The sequence below is a fragment of the Setaria viridis genome, chromosome 2, assembly GCF_005286985.2.
Source record: "Setaria viridis chromosome 2, Setaria_viridis_v4.0, whole genome shotgun sequence".
In the NCBI taxonomy this organism is placed as follows: Eukaryota; Viridiplantae; Streptophyta; class Magnoliopsida; order Poales; family Poaceae; genus Setaria; species Setaria viridis.
Window position 1 is genome coordinate 36,097,903 of NC_048264.2, and position 21,011 is coordinate 36,118,913.

Here is a 21,011-nt window from a genome sequence, read left to right on the forward strand (position 1 = left end):
CTCGTGGGACACCAGTGCGCAGCTCCGCCCTGCTGCTTCACTGACGGACCTCGAACCGGAAGGGAAAGAGGAGCAGGCCCGGTCAGAGGAGGGAGGGGGGCGCGGCTGCCCCGCGTCACATCCAACAAGTCAAGGATTCTCCCGCGCTCCGGACCTCCGGTCTCCGCCTCTCCTTCCTCTCGCTTGCCTTTGGCTGCCTCCGTCCGGCCCTGGACCGCTGCGTTGGTCGCGCCTGCTCGCTCGAGAGAGCGAGGACGAGACGAATCTCCCCCTTTCGGCCTTTCCCTCCCCCGCCCCTTCTCTCTCTCTCTTCTTGGCTGGGATGGAGTGGCCGAGTTGGGAGATTGCGGAGGGGAGTGGGGGGCCAGCGAGCAGTAGTAACCGTAGCGAGCTGACACACGCAAGCCAGGCAGCCAGGCAGCGGGCGCGTCGTCGTCCACTGTGCTGCGCTGCGCGCGGAACAGCACGGCAGGGCAGTCACCCGTCGTGGGCGCGTGCAGGCGTTGCCTACTTGCCTCGCGTGGTGTGCAGGAGCGAGGCTGCGAGAGGGCACGGTGGTAGTGGGTGGGTGGGGTGGTGCCGTGGTGGTAACTGTTGCGGTGAGCCGTTGCTTTCCTCGGGGCCAAGGAGGGGGACAAGCTGGGGAGACGGGAGAGCGTCTTCCATTCTTTATTCACCAACAGCTTTGTTATCCGCTCGAAAAAGAAAGGAACAAACTCGCGCTCGATTCGCCCAACTTCAACCAGGACAGCCGAATCCGGAATCCAATTATCCAAATCCCCGCGTTGCCTTACGTAAAGGTCCTGGCAGTACGCGTCCGTAACCTTAACGGCCGTCCTCCGGGGAAGGGGATCGCAGTACGGTGCCCGGAGCGAGCATCGGCAACGGCCGGCGCTGCCTCCGGCCGGTCGAATTGATTAGCGGCGGCGACCGACGATGAGGAAGCCGGCGAGTGATTGGCACCCCGTAACCACCCCGCGGGCGTAGTGCCGAGCCTGCCGGTGGATTATACGTAGTAATCAGTCGGTACTGAATACTGAAAATTGACACGGAACAGTTTTCCTGTGCGGGGGCGCTCTCCACCTGCCGTCATCGTGCGCTGGAGCCGGCCCTGCCTGCCATTTCTTTCTTTCTTTTTTTCTTCTACCAACCGCTGCGGCTGCTCGTGCTGCAACGGTGGAGCCATGTGCTTCAGGGAAGTGGAGCTGCTCTCGGGCAGCCATGTGGCAGCACGTAGTACTCGTACTTGCGGCGTTGCCACTTGTTCCCTCCAGACTCCCTTCCCCTACGAATAGAGTCTTCTCTTGTCTCTCTTTTTTCGGTACTAGCAGTAGCAGATTGAGGCAAAACTTATGACGCATAAAATTTCCAAAATGGTTCATTTTATTTATTACATTAGAAACATGCTCTCTGATACTATCCTCCGTTTCTTAATACTGGTCAATATTGCCGAAACATAATTGCCAAGGCACCCCTTTTTAAGAATGATCAGTGAAGTTGCCAAAATGAACTCTATAAAGCTGTCTTACAATGTTTCTTAAATATCCCTACAATATTTTTTTTTGAAGCGAAATCCCTACAATATTTTTATGTAAGGACAAAATGGAAAAGCGTATTTTGGAAAACTTGTCAAGTATTTTTAAAACAAACAGATAATGTGGTCAAAAGTGGAAAGTGTATTTGAAAATGGAGGTCGGCCGCTGCTCTGACTAGAGTCGCTCTGGTCCGGCGTAGTAAATGAAATCGGATGGAGCGAGCGAGAGAAGCCGGGGAGAAAGAAAGTGAGAAATTAAACTCGTGCAGCCGACGACAGCCGGGGACCCTCCTCAGGCCGACGAAAGAAAGCTGTGCTCCAGCTGCATGGACCTGCCGAAGGGGACAGACAGCAACTGGACCGAGCGAGTGAAGCCGTAGCTGGTGAGGATACGCCTTTCGGGGGTCGTTCGTGCAAACGCCTACAACACATGGACCTGGACGTCTCCCTCCCCGGTCGTCGTCGGTCGACTTCGTGTATCATCGATGGCAGCCCGTACCCGTTCGTAAACTGCGCGCGCACGCGACGATCGCCGTCGCCGCCCGGCGTCGGTGCGGTGCCTGCCGACTGCCGCCGATCAGCGCGCGGCCGCGCCCATCGTGTAACGAGGGAGCGACCGCCGACCGGGCTGCAACCGCCGGCGCGCGCGCGGAGGTCCACCGATGATCAAGCCGGGCCGGCGGAGTCGCCGTCGGACGGACCGGCGGAGTCGCCGTCGGACGGACCGACGGAAACGGTGCGGGGGTTTGCATTGCCGTTTCAGTTTCAGCTGGTGGGGCACTGGTGGTGCGCGTGGCGTGGCCGCGGACCGCGGGCCGCGTGGGGCTCGCTCGCGCGCTCCGGCGAGAGCGCCACGCCATCCGACCGGGGCCCGGAGTGAGACCAGGACGAGGCGGTTGGTTACGTGTGCGTCAGAATGCGTGAGGTCGCACTCTGAAAAACCGGTCTGCAGCCAGCAGCAGTAGCTAGCGCTACTGGTAGAATCATGTGACGTTGGATGGCCACACGCCGCGCCAAGGAGTCGCTAGTCGCTATATGCTAGTACAAAGAAGAGCAAATTCCCTATGTACCATTGGAAATTTAACTCATCCATCAAAATTTAGGTCATCCCTAGCCACTGCCGCCGTTCCTGGTGGGAGGACTGGCGGAGGGGGCGCGACGGGCGGGAATAGGCCGTGCGAGCGGTCTAGACGGGCGCATAGGCCGGGAGGAAGCGCGCGTGCGGGCCGTCTTGGGGGAGCGTCGCTCGAGCGACTCCGCGGCCGCCCGACCGAGCCTCCTGCGATGCGGCGTGCATCGATTGAGGAATGGTGGCGGTGGCTAGGGTTTGGCTACTGTCGATTTGGGGAAAGAAACAGAGAAGAACGATGTGTGCCGACGGTGTGGGATACAGGACGTGGAAGGGCAAAATGGAATAATGATCGACGATGGAAACGATTTAACGGCGTTAAGGTGCTTTTCAGGGATAAAGATAGCGGTAACGGCACGTAGGGGCTGAGGGGATGGCCTAAATTTTGATGGCACATAAGGGATGAGTTAAACTTCCATGACATACATGGAATTTGCTCTACAAAGAACAAGACAAGATCCGAGCCCTGTTACCGAGCGAGTTCGTCGTTTAGCATGCATCTGGCGCCGGCAAATCTGAACACCAACGAACGAGGGTCGAGGGGAGGGAATCAGATCCTCTAACGTCGATGTCTTCGACTGTACTCAGCAGTCAGCGTCTGTACCGTCTGCACTGATCCAACGTCGACTAGCTCCCAGGCGCTTCACCCCTCCTCCACGCGCTGGGCCTCGGCCCAACTGAAGCATGGCCTGTTTCGCCACCGCGGCGGCCATGGCCCCAGCGCTTCCTGTGCTCCACCTGTGACTGTGAGCTCCACCGGCACGGGCGAGGTGCGATCCGCACGCAAGGCTCCGCAGCAGGCTGCTCGGAGGAGGAGAAGGATCGGAGGAGCGCGGCCAAGCTCCGCCGCAGCCAAGCCTAGGTGAAGAGCGCAGGCGGTCGCAACCTGCCCCCGGCTTGCTTCTCGTGCTCCACCACGGTCGGTGCCCTGCAGCTGGTGTTGCAGACGCGCTCTACAGCATCCAGTTTCGTGCAGGAGAGCCCTGCCCTGCCCTGGCCCTGTGAGTGTCTGAACCCATCAAACAACGGCTAGACGCCGCCGCTTCGTGCAGGAGGAGGCTGCTCGCCCGCCGTCCTGTTCACGCCAGCTCCTCCTCTGCAGTACTGCAGAACTCAGCTCACTGTCGCGTGGGCCCCCGAGTGCCACCAGGCCGAAATCGGCCGTGAACAGCGTAAACTAACCCGTACGGCTCCGGTGGGAGCCGTGCGGTTTTGGTTAGAAAACGCTCGCCTTTTCTGCTCTGCCCATGCCAGCATCCAGCAGCCCACCACCGTATCCCCGAGGCAACAGCGCGGTGCTTGTCCGCACTCGCTTGCACTCTAGGCAAAGCGGCGGATTCCTGCGCGAGACGACGCCCACAGCGACTACACAAATATCCGACAGCTACAGCATTTGACACGATTAAAACATCCTGTTTGTAGACTTGTGTAGAGGAGTACTAGACTTTTGTACACTTCTGTTTGAAGAAGCAACTGAGTTTTTATGAATTCCTCGTGCTAGCACAACGGGTGGTAAAGGTACATCAGCCCCGATGTGAGGGCTTGGTTTTTTCCTCGGCCGCTTCCTGATCTCGGCAGAACTCGTTGGGTCTCAGAGTATCAGCAATTGCTCTATAGTCTACGTGATCCAACCTTCTGGGGTAGACATACACGTCGTTGCTATTCCCTCCATTCATAATTATAAGTTATTTTTTTAAGAGTCAAACTATTTTATATTTGATCAAAATCATAGAGACGATGATAAAAATTTATGGCACTGAATAGATATATTATGAAAATATATTTAATGAAATAATTAATGGTACTTATTTGGTACCATGAGTGTTACTACTTTATCGTGTAAATTTGGTTAAATTTGAGATGTTTTGACTTTAAAAAAATTAAAATATTTTATAATTTGAACGAAGGCTGGCGCTGGTAGGCACGAGTACGAGTCCAAACTCGGCGGTGGCGCCGGTCGTGAGGTCACGGCTTGGAGTTATGGCGCTGCGCTGCTCGTCTACATGCTCCTAACGGCCAGTGAGCAGTCAGCACCAGTCAGGCAAAACCACGCTCCATGCTCACTGGTCGTCTTCTAGCTATGAAAGGAGCAACTCGAGGCAAGGATCTCTCCTTGTCTGAACCGGGACAGCCGCCGACTGATGAACAATGCATGCTTGCATTGCATTGCATTGATTCGTCTGGCCCAGCACTAGTAGACTCTCAAGTATGAACCTAACCGCAAACCCAGAATGGCCGAGCGCCCTGGGCCACCCGTCCCGTGGCTTCGAGCACATGGGGTGTGCTGTGCTGTGCTGGATGCGCGTGCCTGCCGTCGCCCGTCGGCGCACGCGACCGGGAGGGGAGGCAGGAGCAGCGCCCGCACCGGCGGCTGCTGCACCCCTCCTCTCGGGGCCTCGGGCCCTCGGCACGCGAGCGTTCAATGCCGCCGCGGCCGGGAACGGGCCCGCGGCCAGTGGATCCAGGCCGAGACATGTCTGGTGTTTCCCACAGCAGATTGGCCCATCACATCATCTGCTACCGCTGCTGCTAGCATTGCTGGTCCTGTTCACTGGTTCGCCCGCCCTTGTCTCAGACAACCGTTCTATCGCGGTGCGGTCGTGCAGTGTATCTCCTCTCGTGTAATGAGAATGCGAGCAATCTGATACACGGCGCAGACGTGCTACATGGAAGCATGGAACGGCAGGATTGTGCGAACGCGAGTACGTTAAGCGATACAATTCTGCGACATGGAACATACGAGCACCGAGCTGACGCACGGAATGGATCAGGAGTTCAGGAATCAGGACGTATCAAACTAGAGATCATCTAAAAGGGCAGGGAATTCACGATTTTGGATCTGCTCCAGCAGATTCTCTCCCCACTATTACCACACAAGCATCAAAACTGCTGCAAAGGTATCGACCTTAAAAGATAAACACATCACGGATGAGAAATCAGTAGAGATATGTCAATCTGACTGGACGGGATTGGTCTCTCCCCGCACACAAAACTGCCAATAATATTAATCCATGGCGAAGTCTACATTGTTCACAGGACAAAAGTTTTTCAAGATAATTCAGAAGACTTCTGATGATGGCAAGAAAAGCTTCCCGCTACACCACCATCTCTCTCTTGCTTGAATCTTCAGATTTCTTGGACACTCAAACCTGCAGAATTAACCAATGTATCAGTAGCTGGATTTACTTGCATTGCCAACGAGCTTAATAGCATAGGCTGCATCACAGGCACAGAGCTGAAGCAGCAAATGAACTAGGCTGTCTGATGTAAAAAGGGAGAAAGTGGGCAGAAAGCATATTTTCGCCTCCATGTTCTCCAATACTAAGGCACATTTCAGATCCTGTTTAACCATCACGACCGCAGCTAACCAATCCTGACCTTTGGAAGTATAGATAGGAAACAAAGCAAGAAACGCGGAATCAAACTTTGTATTCAAGGTATATAATCACATCCCTTGGATCTCATATCTATAGTTGTCCATGCCTGATTAAACTACTCAAATTTACCACAGAAAGCATTCATTGACAAGATCATGTTGATTGGGACAAAATGGACTGAGCAGAAAGAATGCAATTAAGAAAGTCAATTTACATAGCCACTAGAACAAACAATTTTGTGAAAAATACGGGCAATCATCAGTTGGAAACACCCCAAAATGGACAATCAAAATTTGGTTACACGAATACTGTTATGCTAACCTGGAGGGAGGGATTGCTTCAACTTGTTCGCCTTCTCCGCATCAAAGACACAGAGGGTGTACAAGTACTTGGAGCAGCGCACCTTGAACTTCACAACATCTTTGCTTCTCTTGATTTTCACAGAGCGAGCATCCTTCCTTCTAGCAGTAAGGAGGAAGTCCTTGATCTCATGGATCTGCTTCGGCTGCAGCAACAAGTAGAGTATGATCAGAGGATGGTACACACTAGTAACCATTCAGACAGCAGAGTGTAAGTAACTAAGCGCAATTGAGCACAAGCTAATATCTGATATAGTGCCTACAGTCCAAGAATAAATGACAGTAATAGCAGATTTGATATATAAAAAATACATTCAATACTATGATTGCATTTCAATGCAGAAGCATGATTTCACAGTTGTAATGAAGACAAAATATGAAAACAAGCTGAAATAATTGTGATACCTTTATACTTAAAGAGAACTTTGCACAAATACTCACTCTACTAGTCTACTTAACATTCGCTACAGGTGATTCTATTCCATGCTCATTACGTTTTATCCAAATCATAAGCATAATCAAACATTACATTGGGACCACTTAGTGTTGGAGAACTCAATGTTTCCATGTAATGCATCTATGCAGCACAAAGTTCAGAACAACAATTCACTTAAAATTCTACTTTGCCAAGCAAAACTAACTTAAGCACTTATTGGTTCAAGTTTTTAGTTAACCAAGTCCAAGTATACTGCATTGCTCCAGTATCAGTTTCCTAACTTACGCACTTATCTACACCCATGACATGAAAAGCAATCTACGAAAAGGTAACCTGAAACTACACCAATCCAACATGAACATATATCTACAGTCTCCATAACCTTAGCATAGTTCCTGAGAAACTATGTTTGGCTGCATACGAAATGGGACACAACTACACGCAAGATACTTCAGCATCTGTCTTGTCGACTAACACAAACAGGTCGACACGAAGCGCGCCCAATCGAATTCACCAAATAGAAATCCGCCGAGCAATCCCATCCTATCGGCAGAAGCGAAGAACAACGAGTACTACCGCATCCCAAATCCATTCTCCAACACACAATTACCTAACGATACAATGTCCAGGAACAGAAACGACTCCCTCACACACAAGTAACTGATCGATCGAAAGAGGCAGGGTTTTAGATACCCCTACATCAGAAAGCACGGATCCTCTTCGTATCGGATGAGGCGATGGAAAACCAGTGGACAGACAAGCTGAGTCAAAATGGGAACGGACGTAGCGAGCTTACCATCTTTCCCCGAGGGCTGGTGGTCGCGGCGGCGGAGCGTCGGGGAATGCCGTGGCGGCGGCGCGCGGAGAGGGAGAGCATATTTATACGGGCAGAGAGTAACCCTAGCTGTGGGTATGGGAGTTTCCGGAAATGCCCCGCGGGGTGCACTGCAACTGCAAGTGGGCCTGGTTTCATACCACGTACGGAGTAGTAAAGCATTTCGGCCCAGCTTGTTCCATTCCCAAACCGCAGTTCAGATTGCTAACCATGGGCATAAGGTCCCAAATTTAAATTTTACACGTATGAGACGAGAGACAGCCAGACAGGAAACAATATGGATAGACTTATTTAAAAAAATTGTGCATGCTAGGCGATGCCTAGGCATCTATAAACGGGGAACTACATGCGGCACTCCCATATACCGTCAGAAACGTGCACATTGATTAAAGTATCACCGAACTAGACATAAATTGTCATATGAAACCGGATGCTTCTAAACAAATACACATGAATGTTGCGAGGTTTTTAGGACATGAACTTTTATTTGTACACAAAGCCTTTTCTAACTAGAGAGATGTACACTGCACAAGTTCTGATGGTTGTAGGGCACAGATTTCTCTTTGTTTCTTTCTTTGTTTATATCTTCAACAACACAAAACTGACCTGCTCAGAGTCAGCACTATATTTCACCTTTTACACATATACATCAGTCAAACTGCCAGAATGGGTAGAGAAATGACAGGAAAAGAACTTTACATGATCTACACATTCTTTTGAAAGGCAGCTTGTCATGTACTCATGTTAGATGCGGACCAGTTACAAGTCCACCTGTCCTGTGTATAACATCATAATTCACTGTGTCATGGGGTTGCGGTTGTCATCCTACATCAGGCGGCATAGCTGAAATAATTATTGATCACCAGGCACTGCGTCGGGCTCCATGTTGTCTTCTTTGGTAAGATCACTGTTCTCTTGGTTAGGAGACCTAACTTTGAGCATATACGCCTGTGCAAAGTCTAACATTTCCTTGACTTCCTTTTTCAACTGCAAGATTTCAAGACAAAATGAACAACTCTAAGTGCGATGTATGTACTTTCTGGAAGTTATGGCAGGAAAAACTAGAGTAGAGTATTCCAGAAACTCATATTTTGCATTCTTATCTGCAATATTATATCATATACTCATGTGCTACAACTAGAAAAACAGTAAAAGCTACATAATTTGGCAGCCTATCACTTACGCTATGCTCAACAAGGGCTGCATAATTTTATTGAGGTATTATATTCCACATGAAAAAACAATGTGGGAGACATGATGTTTGACTCTCCGTAGCCTGGTATAATTCCAGGATAAACTTGCTTGCTCATGCTATCTACATGAATTTCAAGTGAATAACAAGTGAAGAGGAGCTTTGATAAGAAGATAGATCAATCTCTTTTAGACAATTATATCTGTATGCAATCATGTCTAGTTGGAATGTATTTGAACCCAGGAATTAGTCTTAATACATCAATTGTGCAGGTTAACTGTTAAAGAAAAATGTAATTTTGCCACCAACATTCACAAGTATATTAAGGTTGTAGCCAACTTGATTTAAAACCCACCAACAGATCAAAAATAGAAAAAAAAATTGCTAAGTGCATACCTCATCCACAGCACCACTCTTTATTTTAGATTGCATTATGCACCACTTCTTGAAATGTGCACCTGAAAATGAAGCATGGCTATTGCATTAATAAAATCACTACATTAATCTGCAGCTTAAGTAGAGAAGAGCATAGCCACCACAGTATAAAGAAATAAAAGAACACACAGAAATCTGAAGAAATCACAAACCAGCACTTATGTTAAGGCTGCACGAATCAGAACTGATAGTTTTCACAGACCACCTACAGTGTACCTGAAAGGTAGCACATCAGTTAAATAAAATCTAGCATGACATATATTGTGCCACTGTAAAATATTCTCAAGCGATATTTCCCACAAGTACCTCAAAGAATGAACCAAATGGAACATCATGTACTTGCTGTACAGTTTCGAATACCTACAAATAGCAGTGAGAAATTACTTTACAGTAATACAACATATATTATTATTATCTGCCATATTGGAACTTTCAGTTGTTTAGAAACATACCAGATCCATTTTGTCAGCTGAAAGAACCATATGCTGCCACTCTGTCATCGCTGAATAAGGAGGGCACATTGGACTATGGCATATTGATTTACAATTAAGTTCTCGCACCTGACCATCATACTCATCCGCGACGTGCCATTGGCCCAGCTGCAAAAAACAACAATTTAAGCAGAATATTGAGTAAAAGAAAACAAAACCCATTCATCTTGCTGATAACATACAGGAACAACATAACTGGTTCTCTGTTATTCAGCTAGTAGATTCAAGTATTCAACTCTACCGTTTTTTACCATATATATATTAGCTAAGAGGTGGAAGGTCAAACATAAAAAAAAAATATGTGGCGTATGAACAATACATATGCTGCTTTGGAGGAACTAATTTGCATTACCATATGGCACTGGCAAGCTTAATGGGGAATAGTAACTAATTCAAAATTCATCAGGAGGTGGAAGGTTACCCATAAAAATAAGTGGAGAATGAACAGTACATATGCGGTGATGGTAGAGCGGCCGGCAGTCGAGGGTAAGGGGCAAGGGCCAACAGCAGAAGGATGTGGCCAAGTTTGGTTGGTGATAATTGGATCCAGACTCCGACAGCTTCCCACTGTCGACTTTTAGGAGGGCAGCGTTGTCTGCAGGAGGAGAGAGGCTGCCTGCGCATGGAGCAGGCCCAAGACGTGATGGACGTGGATCAGGGATAGGGGCAGGTGGTGCAGTGGGGAAAGAGGGTAAGTAATGCCAGAGCAAGGGCAATAGTTTGGCTGACAAGGTGGACAATGTTCTGTTCCAGTTAGTTATTTTTATCTGTAAAGGAAACATCAATGGTTGAGAGTATCACAAGTCCACACCTTGTGGTGACAAAATAAAGGAACTTCAGTATTCAAATATGCATAGTATAGGGGAAAGGGCCCCGAACCCGCAGCTTCCGCCTTGATGTACATTGAAAGGTAAATTTATCACGCAATGGAAAATTATGAATCTCACTATGATGGAGTGCACCATATACATGAAAAATTGAATATTTCAAGTTTTGAAACTTAGACGTTACTCAACTTAGATCCGTAGCAACAAACAGGCACCTTGGTTGTTAGTTTGAAAATTTAGTATGACTATCTACTCCATTTGACATATTATGACCATCTACCAATTTCTATCCAACAACTTTGTTGAATTTCTATTATGCTTAACAATCAATGAACTGGGAACAAGTTGGTCATACAGAATGTACTACATGCGACAAAAGCTGGCATTGTGCTGGACTTACATTTATATCTTTATCCTTCCGATCTGTCCGGTACTCTGTTATGTAACTCGAGTCATCACTTAAAAGAATACTAAAAAACTGCTCCGCAGTGCATGGAAAAGTTCCCTGAAATCATGAATAGTTACAGATTAGTTATCAATCATAAAGCAACATTTTCCAAAAAGAATCATGAAGTTAAGATACCGATAGCCATAATTACATTGAAAACAGGGACTAGAACTTCTTCTTTGACAAAAGGTTGTAATTGCCCTGTTAATGCAGCACAATCTTCAGGAACATTGATCTCCTTCTTGCTATTTTTTCTTGAGCTACTGTGTGCACGTAGGGCAGACTGAGCACGTTCCTAGAACCCAAAAGATAAAAAGGTTATCAAATCTGAAGAATGATTATGGAGATCAAACTTATGTGAACTCCTAACTATCACACACAGCAACATGAAAAAAGATCCCTTCAAAAGTCAAAACTAGAACACCAACAGTAAGGCTGCAGATATGCAAATGTACCCTATAACATTCAAGCAAAGGTCTAGAGTGTATTGCACACATATGCAGTTCTGTACCTGTTTCTCAGCCTCTATCATCATTTGGAAGTTCTTCACAGCTCGCTGCAATGCTCTAAATGTATGGTTTCTGTTCCAAAATGATGCAAATTTGTACCTGACTCTTCCTACAAAAAAAATATATATGAAAACATGCCATGTAACAACCAACCCTGCCTTATTGGATTACCATTAGCAGTCTTTTTTGCAGACTACATAAACTGTATGATTTTTATGCTATAGTGATCATGCATGATTTGATAGTGCAAGGAAATTGGTTTGTCAGATTACTTCAGTATTCTGTTATAATAGAAGTGCTTTGGTCAATATGGGGGTGTTTACAGATAGATAGGTGCGTCTTTGATAAAGTGACCACCCGCCCCTAAAAAAGGTAGGTGGAAAAGAAAGCATATGTGTCTGCTAAATGAAGAGCATCCATGAGCAGTTCTGTTTCACTTGATTGTTTTTAGACTTCCATTTGGTCCTGTAGACCCAGTAATTTTTTTATTTTCTTTATAGTGTTTAGACCCTTTTCACGTGTATTATTTTTTTATTAGGGTCCTCTCCTGCTGTTTTCCATGAAGAGAGTGAAGTGCTTTTCATTCCACACAAAAAAGGACATGCAGAGTTCCATCTGTTTAAGAACTACGCAGGTGTTAAGAAGATATTACCATCTGGACATCCTAATGGAGGAACACCAAATCCTCCAGCACCCATTCGGAGAAATATTGTAATAGCTGGATTAATAACAGCATGCTGGCTTCTCCTGATCTGCAGTGTTTGCAACAAAAGAAACAGACAGCACCTTAAGTGTATAGCACAGAAATTGTGTACACATAACAGAACAGCATCAAATAAGAATTACCTCATCAATATCTCTCAAAGGAATAACAACCTTCATATATGGGAAAAAGATTGTTTTAGTCACACAAATAAATCAAACAATGTATGCACAGACAAATGATTAGATATGAATGGATTTTATTTCGAAGGAGAAAAAACACAACTTCCCTAATCTCACAGAATCAATCTGATGGGAAAAACATCAATCCACATAACTTCAGAGTATACACAGAAGAATACTGCTGTTAACCAGGATTAGTAGCTTCATTGATTAAAATCAGGAAGAGAACTGGTGCATGTCAGCTTGTATGGAAAGTAATTTGCTGCAAAGCTGAAATTCAGCAGAATATATTCCTAAAATGAAAGCACTATCCAGTGGGAAGAATATCAACCCACATGTCTTAAAAGAGTATAAACAGGAAAAAAACTGCTTTCAACCAGGATTTGTTGCTTCACTGATCAGTGATCAAAATTAGGAAGGGGACTCGAGCATGGAAGCTTGTATGGAAAATCAGAAAGAAATTTGCCAGAAAGCTGGAATTCAGCAGAATATATTCCTAAGTTGCAAGCACTAGTTCTTGAATGATTGCTGGCACATACAGTAAACATCTACTTAGTTCATGAATGGTGGAAACATTGGGAGAGAAAATAACCAATTAGGATTTATGTACAAATTTCAATGACCCATTGGAACACAAAGCTGCTTTAGTTTTGTTCCTGTAGTATCTCAATCAAGAGGACAAGACCATATAATCTTTAATCACATCACCATTAAATAACAAAGTGTAAAGGGATATCACTTGAACACCCATCAACAAAGCATGTGTATTTGTCCCCACTAACTGACCAAGTAAGTGTTTCCCTAATTACTCTGCTATATGCTGTTGACTGAGAGGTGACACAAGTTTTAGATTTAATTTGACAAAAAAAGCTAGGTCCAAGTGACGCTCTGGTTCTTCAATATAAACTACAAAAATTTATCAGAATCTGTCATGATCTAACGATCATTGAAGTGTCTGTTTGTATGGAATATGCAGTTAAAATCATAGGGCATTTAAAAAAATTGAATAATGTATCAAACACGAAATAGAAGTAAAGTGGGCTCTACACGAAGAATCTATAGTAAAAAGAATTAATCGAAAAATGGCAACTGAGAAGTTTCATGTGAGCTAACCTTAATCTGCTTAGAAAAGACGTTTGAATGAAAGCAAATGTGCCATGAAGAGACATACATGCGGCCATGATACAGGAATGACCTTTCAAGTGCACATGAATAACTGTGGTCAACAACCTGAAAGGAATAAGACAAGGAAACAACTCGTGCAAGTTGGAACAACTGGTATTACGTCCACAAATGAAATTGAGTCAAAAGTTGTAGCAGTTACCCACCTCATCTGGAGGTAGTTCAAAAATTGTCTGCAAAGGACCTGGCTTTTGATGGACTACAGTGGGACCTTGCTTATCCAGGGATATCCTTCTACGAGCACCAGCCTCAGCTGAGTTATTTAGAGCCCTGAATTGGAAAAGTGTATGAAACATCAGAGAAGCTGACGCCTCATATTAATTTTATCCTAAGACTAAAGAAACAAATGAATTTGGGCCACATGAGGTACAGCAACGCAGGCAGCATATTTAGCATAACGCCCTACTATAGTTTCACTCATGTTGTCCAGAAAAGTAAAGCAAAATAGTGAAGCAAAAAATGGCTAAAACATACAGCAAATCTGTTCAAACCTGTTATTTTAACAAAGAATGGAATAAAAATTCATTCCTTCTGATGAACAAATAATAAGACAAGGACGCAGGAAAGCCAACACTTCAACGGTTAAAGAAACAGAGTGAGATTTAACCTGGAGGAACTCTCATGAACCTTGATTGCCTTAATATGGAGACACACCTGACAATAAAAAAAAATGTACAGTAAGATAACTGAAAATTAAATTTAACCTCAGAAACGAAGCGGTTCTGCAGAAATCATTCACCTGGCCTGATGTGCTGTCAAGTGTATACCAAACTGGTCCACTCGGTCCCTCAGACTCGACTGGAACAGTAACAGAACCAAGGATTGTGCTTTTCCATACAATGTCCCAGTCATATATTGTAACATTTATCTATGGAATTATAGAGAACAAATGCATGAGAACAAGGGAAATGAAATGTACAGATCTTCCTGCATCCAATGACCAATTGAGCACGGGACATTTTGGGATTACACTATATAAACTTACGAATTGCAACAATTTGTGCCAGGGTGAATGGAAAGTTGCAAATCCAAAAGAGATATGTGACAATATTGTTGTAGAACTAGAACAGTGCAGCCACAAATTCCAAATTCTTTTAATATAAGAATGGTGCAACAGTAATGTGACTAGCTAATTTGTCACATTTTCCTGTAGCAAGAACAAACACAGCATTTTTACAGGATGCCAAACTAATTAGGAGAGAAGGAACTGGGAATAACCTTTACAGGAAGACTATCAACAAAAAAGTTGAATTCCTCTCCCCACATTGGGTTTCTTGAGCCAGGAACCATGGAGCTGTAAGGTGTGAAGAAAGATGATTAGATTAGCTGAGCTACATTACATTATCAAATGGACTAATTTTATGTTATACTCAAAGGATGGTGATTTGAAGCTGTGTTCCTGCCCTACCTTCCACCATTGCTTCTCCCACAGAACTATTTCAGAATAGATGTGTGTCGATTATTTTACACATTAGCCTATCACTATCATCTAATTCCCCACATCTCTCACCAATTGCACAAGACTTTTAGCAGTTGACACAATCCTGGGGAAAGTCACCCTTTGTTTCATCTGTTTTACTGCCTATGCTTGGCACTGCTAGATCCAGAGTCTTTAAAAAAATCAAATTGCCTTTTTACTTTCCTATCTCTAATGAACCCCACAAGTGCCAATTTGCTGAACCGTCTCAAACCACCCATGATCTTATGCAAAAATTAGGGAAGATCGTTCCATTCATAATGCCTCCCCTTGAACCTAACTCATATGCACTAGTGTACACCCTTACGAAGGCATTGGGTTTGTTTCCCACTTTTCCAAGCTTAAATTCATTAAGGCCCCGTTTGGATCCTTGGAATTGAATTCCATTCTAATAATCATAATTTAGACACAAATTAATTAAGCTAATATAGTTGTATGTGGATTATATTTGAATATTATTGTTAGCCATATGGGAGAGATACTTATGTGCTGCACTTCTGCTATAGGGAAGCGAGCCGAAGAGTGTGTTATAAGTTGCACATTAGAAACATAGCATGAGGATCTATAGAATCAATTTCCATCTCCCACCCCCATGAATTTAAGATAGGCTTATATCTAAACTTTGGAAAGTTATGGAATGCCACATTCCAGACGAATAGCCTACTCCATTAAGTAGATTCCAATTCCTTCAAAATGAAGGGATCCAAACGGGGCAAACCCATCACAGCCAGTTTAACACTCTTGCCCAAAACACGGTTTTCTTGAGCAAAGGTCTAGATTGCACTCCATGTCCTCTCAAAGGAAGATAGAATGCGGCTAAGGCTACACGAACTACAGCTTGACACATTTTTGTAGTTTGAGAAATATGCTAGAAATGGGAAATCCTCCAAAAGCTATATACAGTTGACGAGAGCTTGAAACGAATAAAACTATCCAGTAGAGAGGTTCTAGAATCGAAAGCCTACAAGAAAGGTTACCGTATACACCAAACTGTTGGAATCACTGAATCAGTGTGATCACCTGAAACGCTTCTCTGCCCCACAAGTGATCAATGCATACGGGTCAGACGTCCCATTTAAGTTGGCCGCCATCAAATTCTTCGCGGCCAACAGCTCGAGCTGAACAGACACATCCAACCCAAGTCAGGAACCATCCAAACGAAACTGCAAGCAGCACAACTTAAAAAAAAAATCGGAGAGACAGAAAGCTGATCACGGATTACCTTCACCACGTACGCAGAGGGGCCGGTCGAGCCTCCCTTGAACTGCCCCCAATCCAATTCCACACGCAGCCAATCAAACGATCGCAGCATCAGCACCCGTGATCACCGCCCGAATTCCCCGAAAACCCAAGCAGAAGCAGAGCCGTTTACCTTGTCGGCGCCGTCGAACTCCCCCAAGAGGGGCCCGTCGGCGGCCTCACCTCCCGCGCCCGCCTGCGAGGGGCGCGGGTTGAGGAGCTCGTAGGCGGCGTAGAGCGCGACGAGGATCATCGCGGCGGCGCAGGTGACCTCGATCTCCCAGCAGGTCGGGAGGAGGAACCCGAGCGCCGCAACCGACGGGGGCGACCCCGCGGCCTGCGGCGCCATGCTGCCCGCGCCCGCGAGGAGAGGAGGGTGCGTGCGTGCCGCGCCCTAGGGTTTCTGGAGCGGGAGGAGGGGGCCGCGCGCGAGGGCCATGGTGGGGGCGGGCGGGCGGGCGGGCGACCGGGCGAGGAAGGAATGGGAGGAGGTGGTGGTTAGGGAGGGGTAGCCCTGTTAATTGGGTTGTAACCCATGTTGTAACCACACCAATCTATTCTCATAAGAAAATAAATATAACCCACCCTAAACCAAACCTCCACTATCACACACCACACCACCCCAAACTTACCATTGCATAAGTTATACAAATTACTTGCCAAATATGGTTACAACCCAATAAGAACCCATTAGGTACCCAATAAAAACCCATTAGTTAACTTTTTTTTTGAGTTTGTATGTGACTCTCAACGTGGGGCCCACATGTAAGTCTAGCCATACTACTTTGCACAAAGTAGCGGACTGTCAAGCTAATTCATCTGCAACAAGTTTCGGTCAATTCATCCAAAATTTTAAGGTGTGAACACGAGGTTTTAGTTTTAGGGTCCGACTCTTGACGCGGACCCTACATGTAAGTCCAGCCGTACTACTTTGCATACAGTAGCGGACTATTAAACTAATTCATCTGTAACAAGTTTCGATCAATTTATCCAAAATTTTAAGGTGTGAACGCGAGGTTTTATTTTTAGGGTCCGACTCTTGATAGATGAGGCTCCAGGCTTTTGGGTTCTTAATGGGTCTCAACCCACGGGTTGAGAGTCTTTTAGATCCAAAAATAATACCACACACCCCAAACACCTTCCAAACTATTTATTTGTAAAACCCAAACCAAACCAAACCATCTAGCAGGCCAACTCATTATAAACCAATTCAAATGAACTTATTATATAAATCAAACCATTAAAACCAATAAACCCAACCCAATTAACAGGGCTAGGGAGGGGGGCGACGAGGCGGAGAAGGTGGGAGCGGTCGGGGCGTCGGGCTCCCTGGGGGTGGGGCCCCGTGTACCGGAGGGTCCCGTGGGGATCGGACGGCTGGTACTGCCTGACCTAGGAGGTGGCGCGGATCGTTATGCGCTGCGGGGAGGGCGGGCTGTGACGCTGGTCGGATGGGCCCGACGACGCCGGCGCCGGTCGTCCTGGAGATTGACCGACCGTCAAAGTCGAAGCTGTTATTAACGCGTGTTGTAAAAAGTCAAGAAGCTGGTGTGTCCGGCGGAGCTCCCTGATTTTCTGCTGAACTTCTGCTAAATAATTTTTAAGAGAGAAGTGATTTACTACTGATTCTGTGAAGTGATTCTCTGAAATGAATTAAGAGGTCGGTAGCTGGAAAAAAATAGATTCTCCTAATTCTGTGAAGTGATTCTCCATCCTAATTTTAAAAATTTATGCTAAAGAATCAAAGAGAATCACTTTCAACCACAAAATCATTTCTTTCAGAGAATCAGCTTCCACGAAAAATTAGAATTAGATAGAGCTCTGCCATTTAATCCTTAGAACCTTCCATGGGTTAACTTCGGGTGAGCACCTGCATACTCCTGAAAATTTCGCTTTCTCACCTCCCTTTTAGACAGGTTTGTGTGTCGCCGCCGAGGCCTAGCCCAGAGTAAAAAGCCCATGACAATTGACAGACCGGCCTCGCAACGCTTGTAACGGGAGATCGCCGAGGTCTCTCCCGTCGACGTCCCCGCCACGGCCACCGGCTGCATCAGGCTGCTGTTGCCGGCGAGCAGGACTGCAGGAGTGTCGAGCGCGCCGGTCACTCCTGCGCGCGAAAAGAAAAAAAAACTGCCGAAAGATTTCAATACGCCGGACTCAGTTTCTAGATCCTCCATTATATCCCTAGCGGCTAGTGCGGTGGCTTCTCATCGGCGGCCTCTTCGCCTCCGATTTTCCCTCGACGGCTTCTCATCGCCGGCCTCTTTGCGCGGTTCTTCAACCTTCTTTGTGGTGTCGATGGCCCTCTTCGGGAGACGGAAGGCAAGAGGCATGGACAAGTCGAATTCTGCGAAAGCGAGGAGAACCAGAAGCAATGGTTTGAAGAAGCGACCTGCGGTGCGAGGTGCGTACGTCCTTGACGAACAGGTTGCTTAAGCTTTCATTACCTATCCTCAGCGCTTGATTTTGGTTTTCTGCGTATCAATCTCCTGCACTCTATCTAGATCTTCATGCGCCCACCTTCAGTATTTTATCAAAGGTGCAACATATGCATCCTGCCCTGTCTAATTTTCGAACCTAGTTTGTTCTTAACTTTGGTTTAGTTTATGCATGCGTATTTGGAGTAAACCCAAATCATATCAATTAATTTTGTGAACCCTGGAATTGTCGGTGCACCTTTGTGCTGTGAACCCTGGAAAGTCAATTCCAGTGGAGAGAGATTTGATAGATGAGTGTGCTGCTGAGTGTGCAAAAACTAACAATTCCAGTGAAGAAAAAAAAACAGAAAATTACTCGATGCTTTTAGTTGCAAAACCCTTGGATTGTTTTGATGTTTTACTTCACTTTGTTATTTGGACTATGTGCACGGTAATTATTTTTTCTTTTTAACATTGCCACCTTGATTGAGACGAAATCTAATACATAGATCTCGGTTGGTGTTCTTGCTGACGACAGAGCCAGTACGGAAGTTTGGCATGATTCGGTTTATCATGGCCTGCCCAAAGTCCCCAGAGCAAGACATCTGCGGAGACGACGACGACCACGACAGCATGGAGCACCTCTGCCCTTACAACCACATCTATGGGCGATACTTCAGTGATACTGATACTGACACATGCAGAGGAGAATGCGCCCCTGGAGAACGTAGAATTACCTCCAGGGGGTCCTCGCAAGTTCCTGCGGTGTTTCATACGCGTGAGCAACCTGCCGCCAGGCTTCAGGGGGACCTCCAAGATCTCTTCAGCCCATTCGGACTACGAAATCTGCGGCTGCACGACTGAAATCCGCATGAGTTTCGGCTATGTGTTCAAGAAACGCAAGGATGGGGAGAGGGCCATCAACGAGCTCAGTGGCTATGAGGCTGTGGAACACAAACTTCTTTTTTTTTTTAAACGAGTCAGCATGAGAGCTGCTGCTATATTGGAAAAGAGGAATACCTGACGAACCAAGTACAAAAGTTGTACACACTTTACATCCTTATGGAGAATCACAAAAACTCCACTAGTATTCTGTACAGCTAACTACAGATTTCACACCACGTAAATGAATGACTCTAAATGCTTAGCTCCTGCCGCGATCCACATAGCTGCTTGCTCTTTAATCCTATTAGATACCCGCTGCACTGTTTGGTCGTTATGCTCGAAAATTCTGGCGTTTCTCTCCGTCCAAATCTCCCATAGGACCAAAATAATGAGGCTCCGCAACCCTTTCTTGTGTGCCATGTTATTTGCCCCCAGAGCTGTCCACCAATTATGCATGGAGTCATGTGCGCCCCAGCTACTCGGGGATAAGTTTGCACATCTTGTCCATGCAGACATCTCTGCCCAAATTGTCCTCGCAAAGGTGCAATCCGTAAAGAGGTGGAGGCCGGTCTCTTGTGTTGTGTTGCAGAGCGCACAATGTGTATTACTGGGCCATCTGCACCTTTGCAGTCGATACGTTGTCCATACTCTATCTTGGATAGCGAGCCAACAGAAGAATTTGCACTTGGGTGGTGCCCACATCTTCCAGATGAGGTTCTTAAAATTAGTCATCGTTGATCCTATAAATTGCGCACAGTAGGCCGACTGTGAAGTATACTGCCCGTCTGCTGTGAGCTTCCATACGATGGTGTCTGGGAATCCCGGACGTAACTACACCCGGTTTACTTCGACCCATAAATGGTGGTATTCGATAAAATGAGATATCGAGAAACCACGATGCAGAAGATTTAAATCCTGAATCCATTGTCACTGTCACTGCCTCATAAAGGGATCTATTTTTTCTCCTAGAGATGCTAAACAGATTGGGCGCCATGTCCCTCGGCCACTGTCCATTCACCTAGCCGCTGTGCCAGAATGATGTCTTTTTCCATCTCCAATTGTAATCTTTGTGGCCGCAACAAATAATTTGCGGTCAGTTTGGGAATAGGGGATATGGCATCCCTCCCATTGCGGCCCTCCATTCATCCATTCCTACCATAGCCATCTAAGACGTAGAGCTCGGAAGAATTTTCTGAGGTGTAGCACTCCTAGTCCACCCCCTTTCCGCGGTCTTGCTGACCTTATCCAATTGACTTTGCACTTCCCTCCTGTGATCTGTTCCGATCCCGCCCATAGAAACTATTTCTTTTTAGCATCAATGAGCTTTATAATTTCTTTAGGGGCTTGTAGGGCC

The 21,011-nt window shown here is 46.1% G+C and overlaps 2 protein-coding genes across 3 annotated transcripts; both read right to left on the bottom strand.

Moving 5' to 3' along the window:
• Positions 1-5,619: 5,619 nt before the first annotated feature.
• LOC117843403 (large ribosomal subunit protein eL38z/eL38y) lies at positions 5,620-7,847 on the bottom strand. The gene is made up of 3 exons (XM_034723986.2): positions 7,632-7,847; positions 6,362-6,545; positions 5,620-5,812 (listed from the first exon to the last, which is right to left on the bottom strand). The coding sequence occupies exons 1-3, from the start codon at positions 7,830-7,832 to the stop codon at positions 5,790-5,792; spliced, it is 408 nt and encodes a 135-aa protein (XP_034579877.1). The 5' UTR covers positions 7,833-7,847; the 3' UTR covers positions 5,620-5,789.
• Positions 7,848-8,209: 362 nt separating this feature from the next.
• Positions 8,210-16,795, bottom strand: LOC117843402 (BAG-associated GRAM protein 1). Of its 2 annotated transcripts, XM_034723985.2 has the most exons (18): positions 16,489-16,785; positions 16,339-16,380; positions 16,137-16,234; positions 14,858-14,933; positions 14,379-14,507; positions 14,247-14,293; positions 13,786-13,909; positions 13,571-13,687; positions 12,419-12,448; positions 12,225-12,324; positions 11,575-11,681; positions 11,215-11,358; positions 11,016-11,120; positions 9,750-9,896; positions 9,604-9,657; positions 9,450-9,513; positions 9,259-9,320; positions 8,210-8,657 (listed from the first exon to the last, which is right to left on the bottom strand). In XM_034723985.2, exons 1-18 carry the CDS (start codon positions 16,702-16,704, stop codon positions 8,523-8,525), a joined length of 1,797 nt encoding a protein of 598 aa, XP_034579876.1. In that variant the 5' UTR covers positions 16,705-16,785; the 3' UTR covers positions 8,210-8,522. The 2 variants fall into 2 exon arrangements, 1 of the variants encoding a protein (XP_034579876.1); XR_004637722.2 differs by lacking the exons at positions 8,210-8,657; positions 9,259-9,320; positions 9,450-9,513 and adding an exon at positions 10,210-10,555 and having other exon boundaries at positions 16,489-16,795.
• Positions 16,796-21,011: the final 4,216 nt, after the last annotated feature.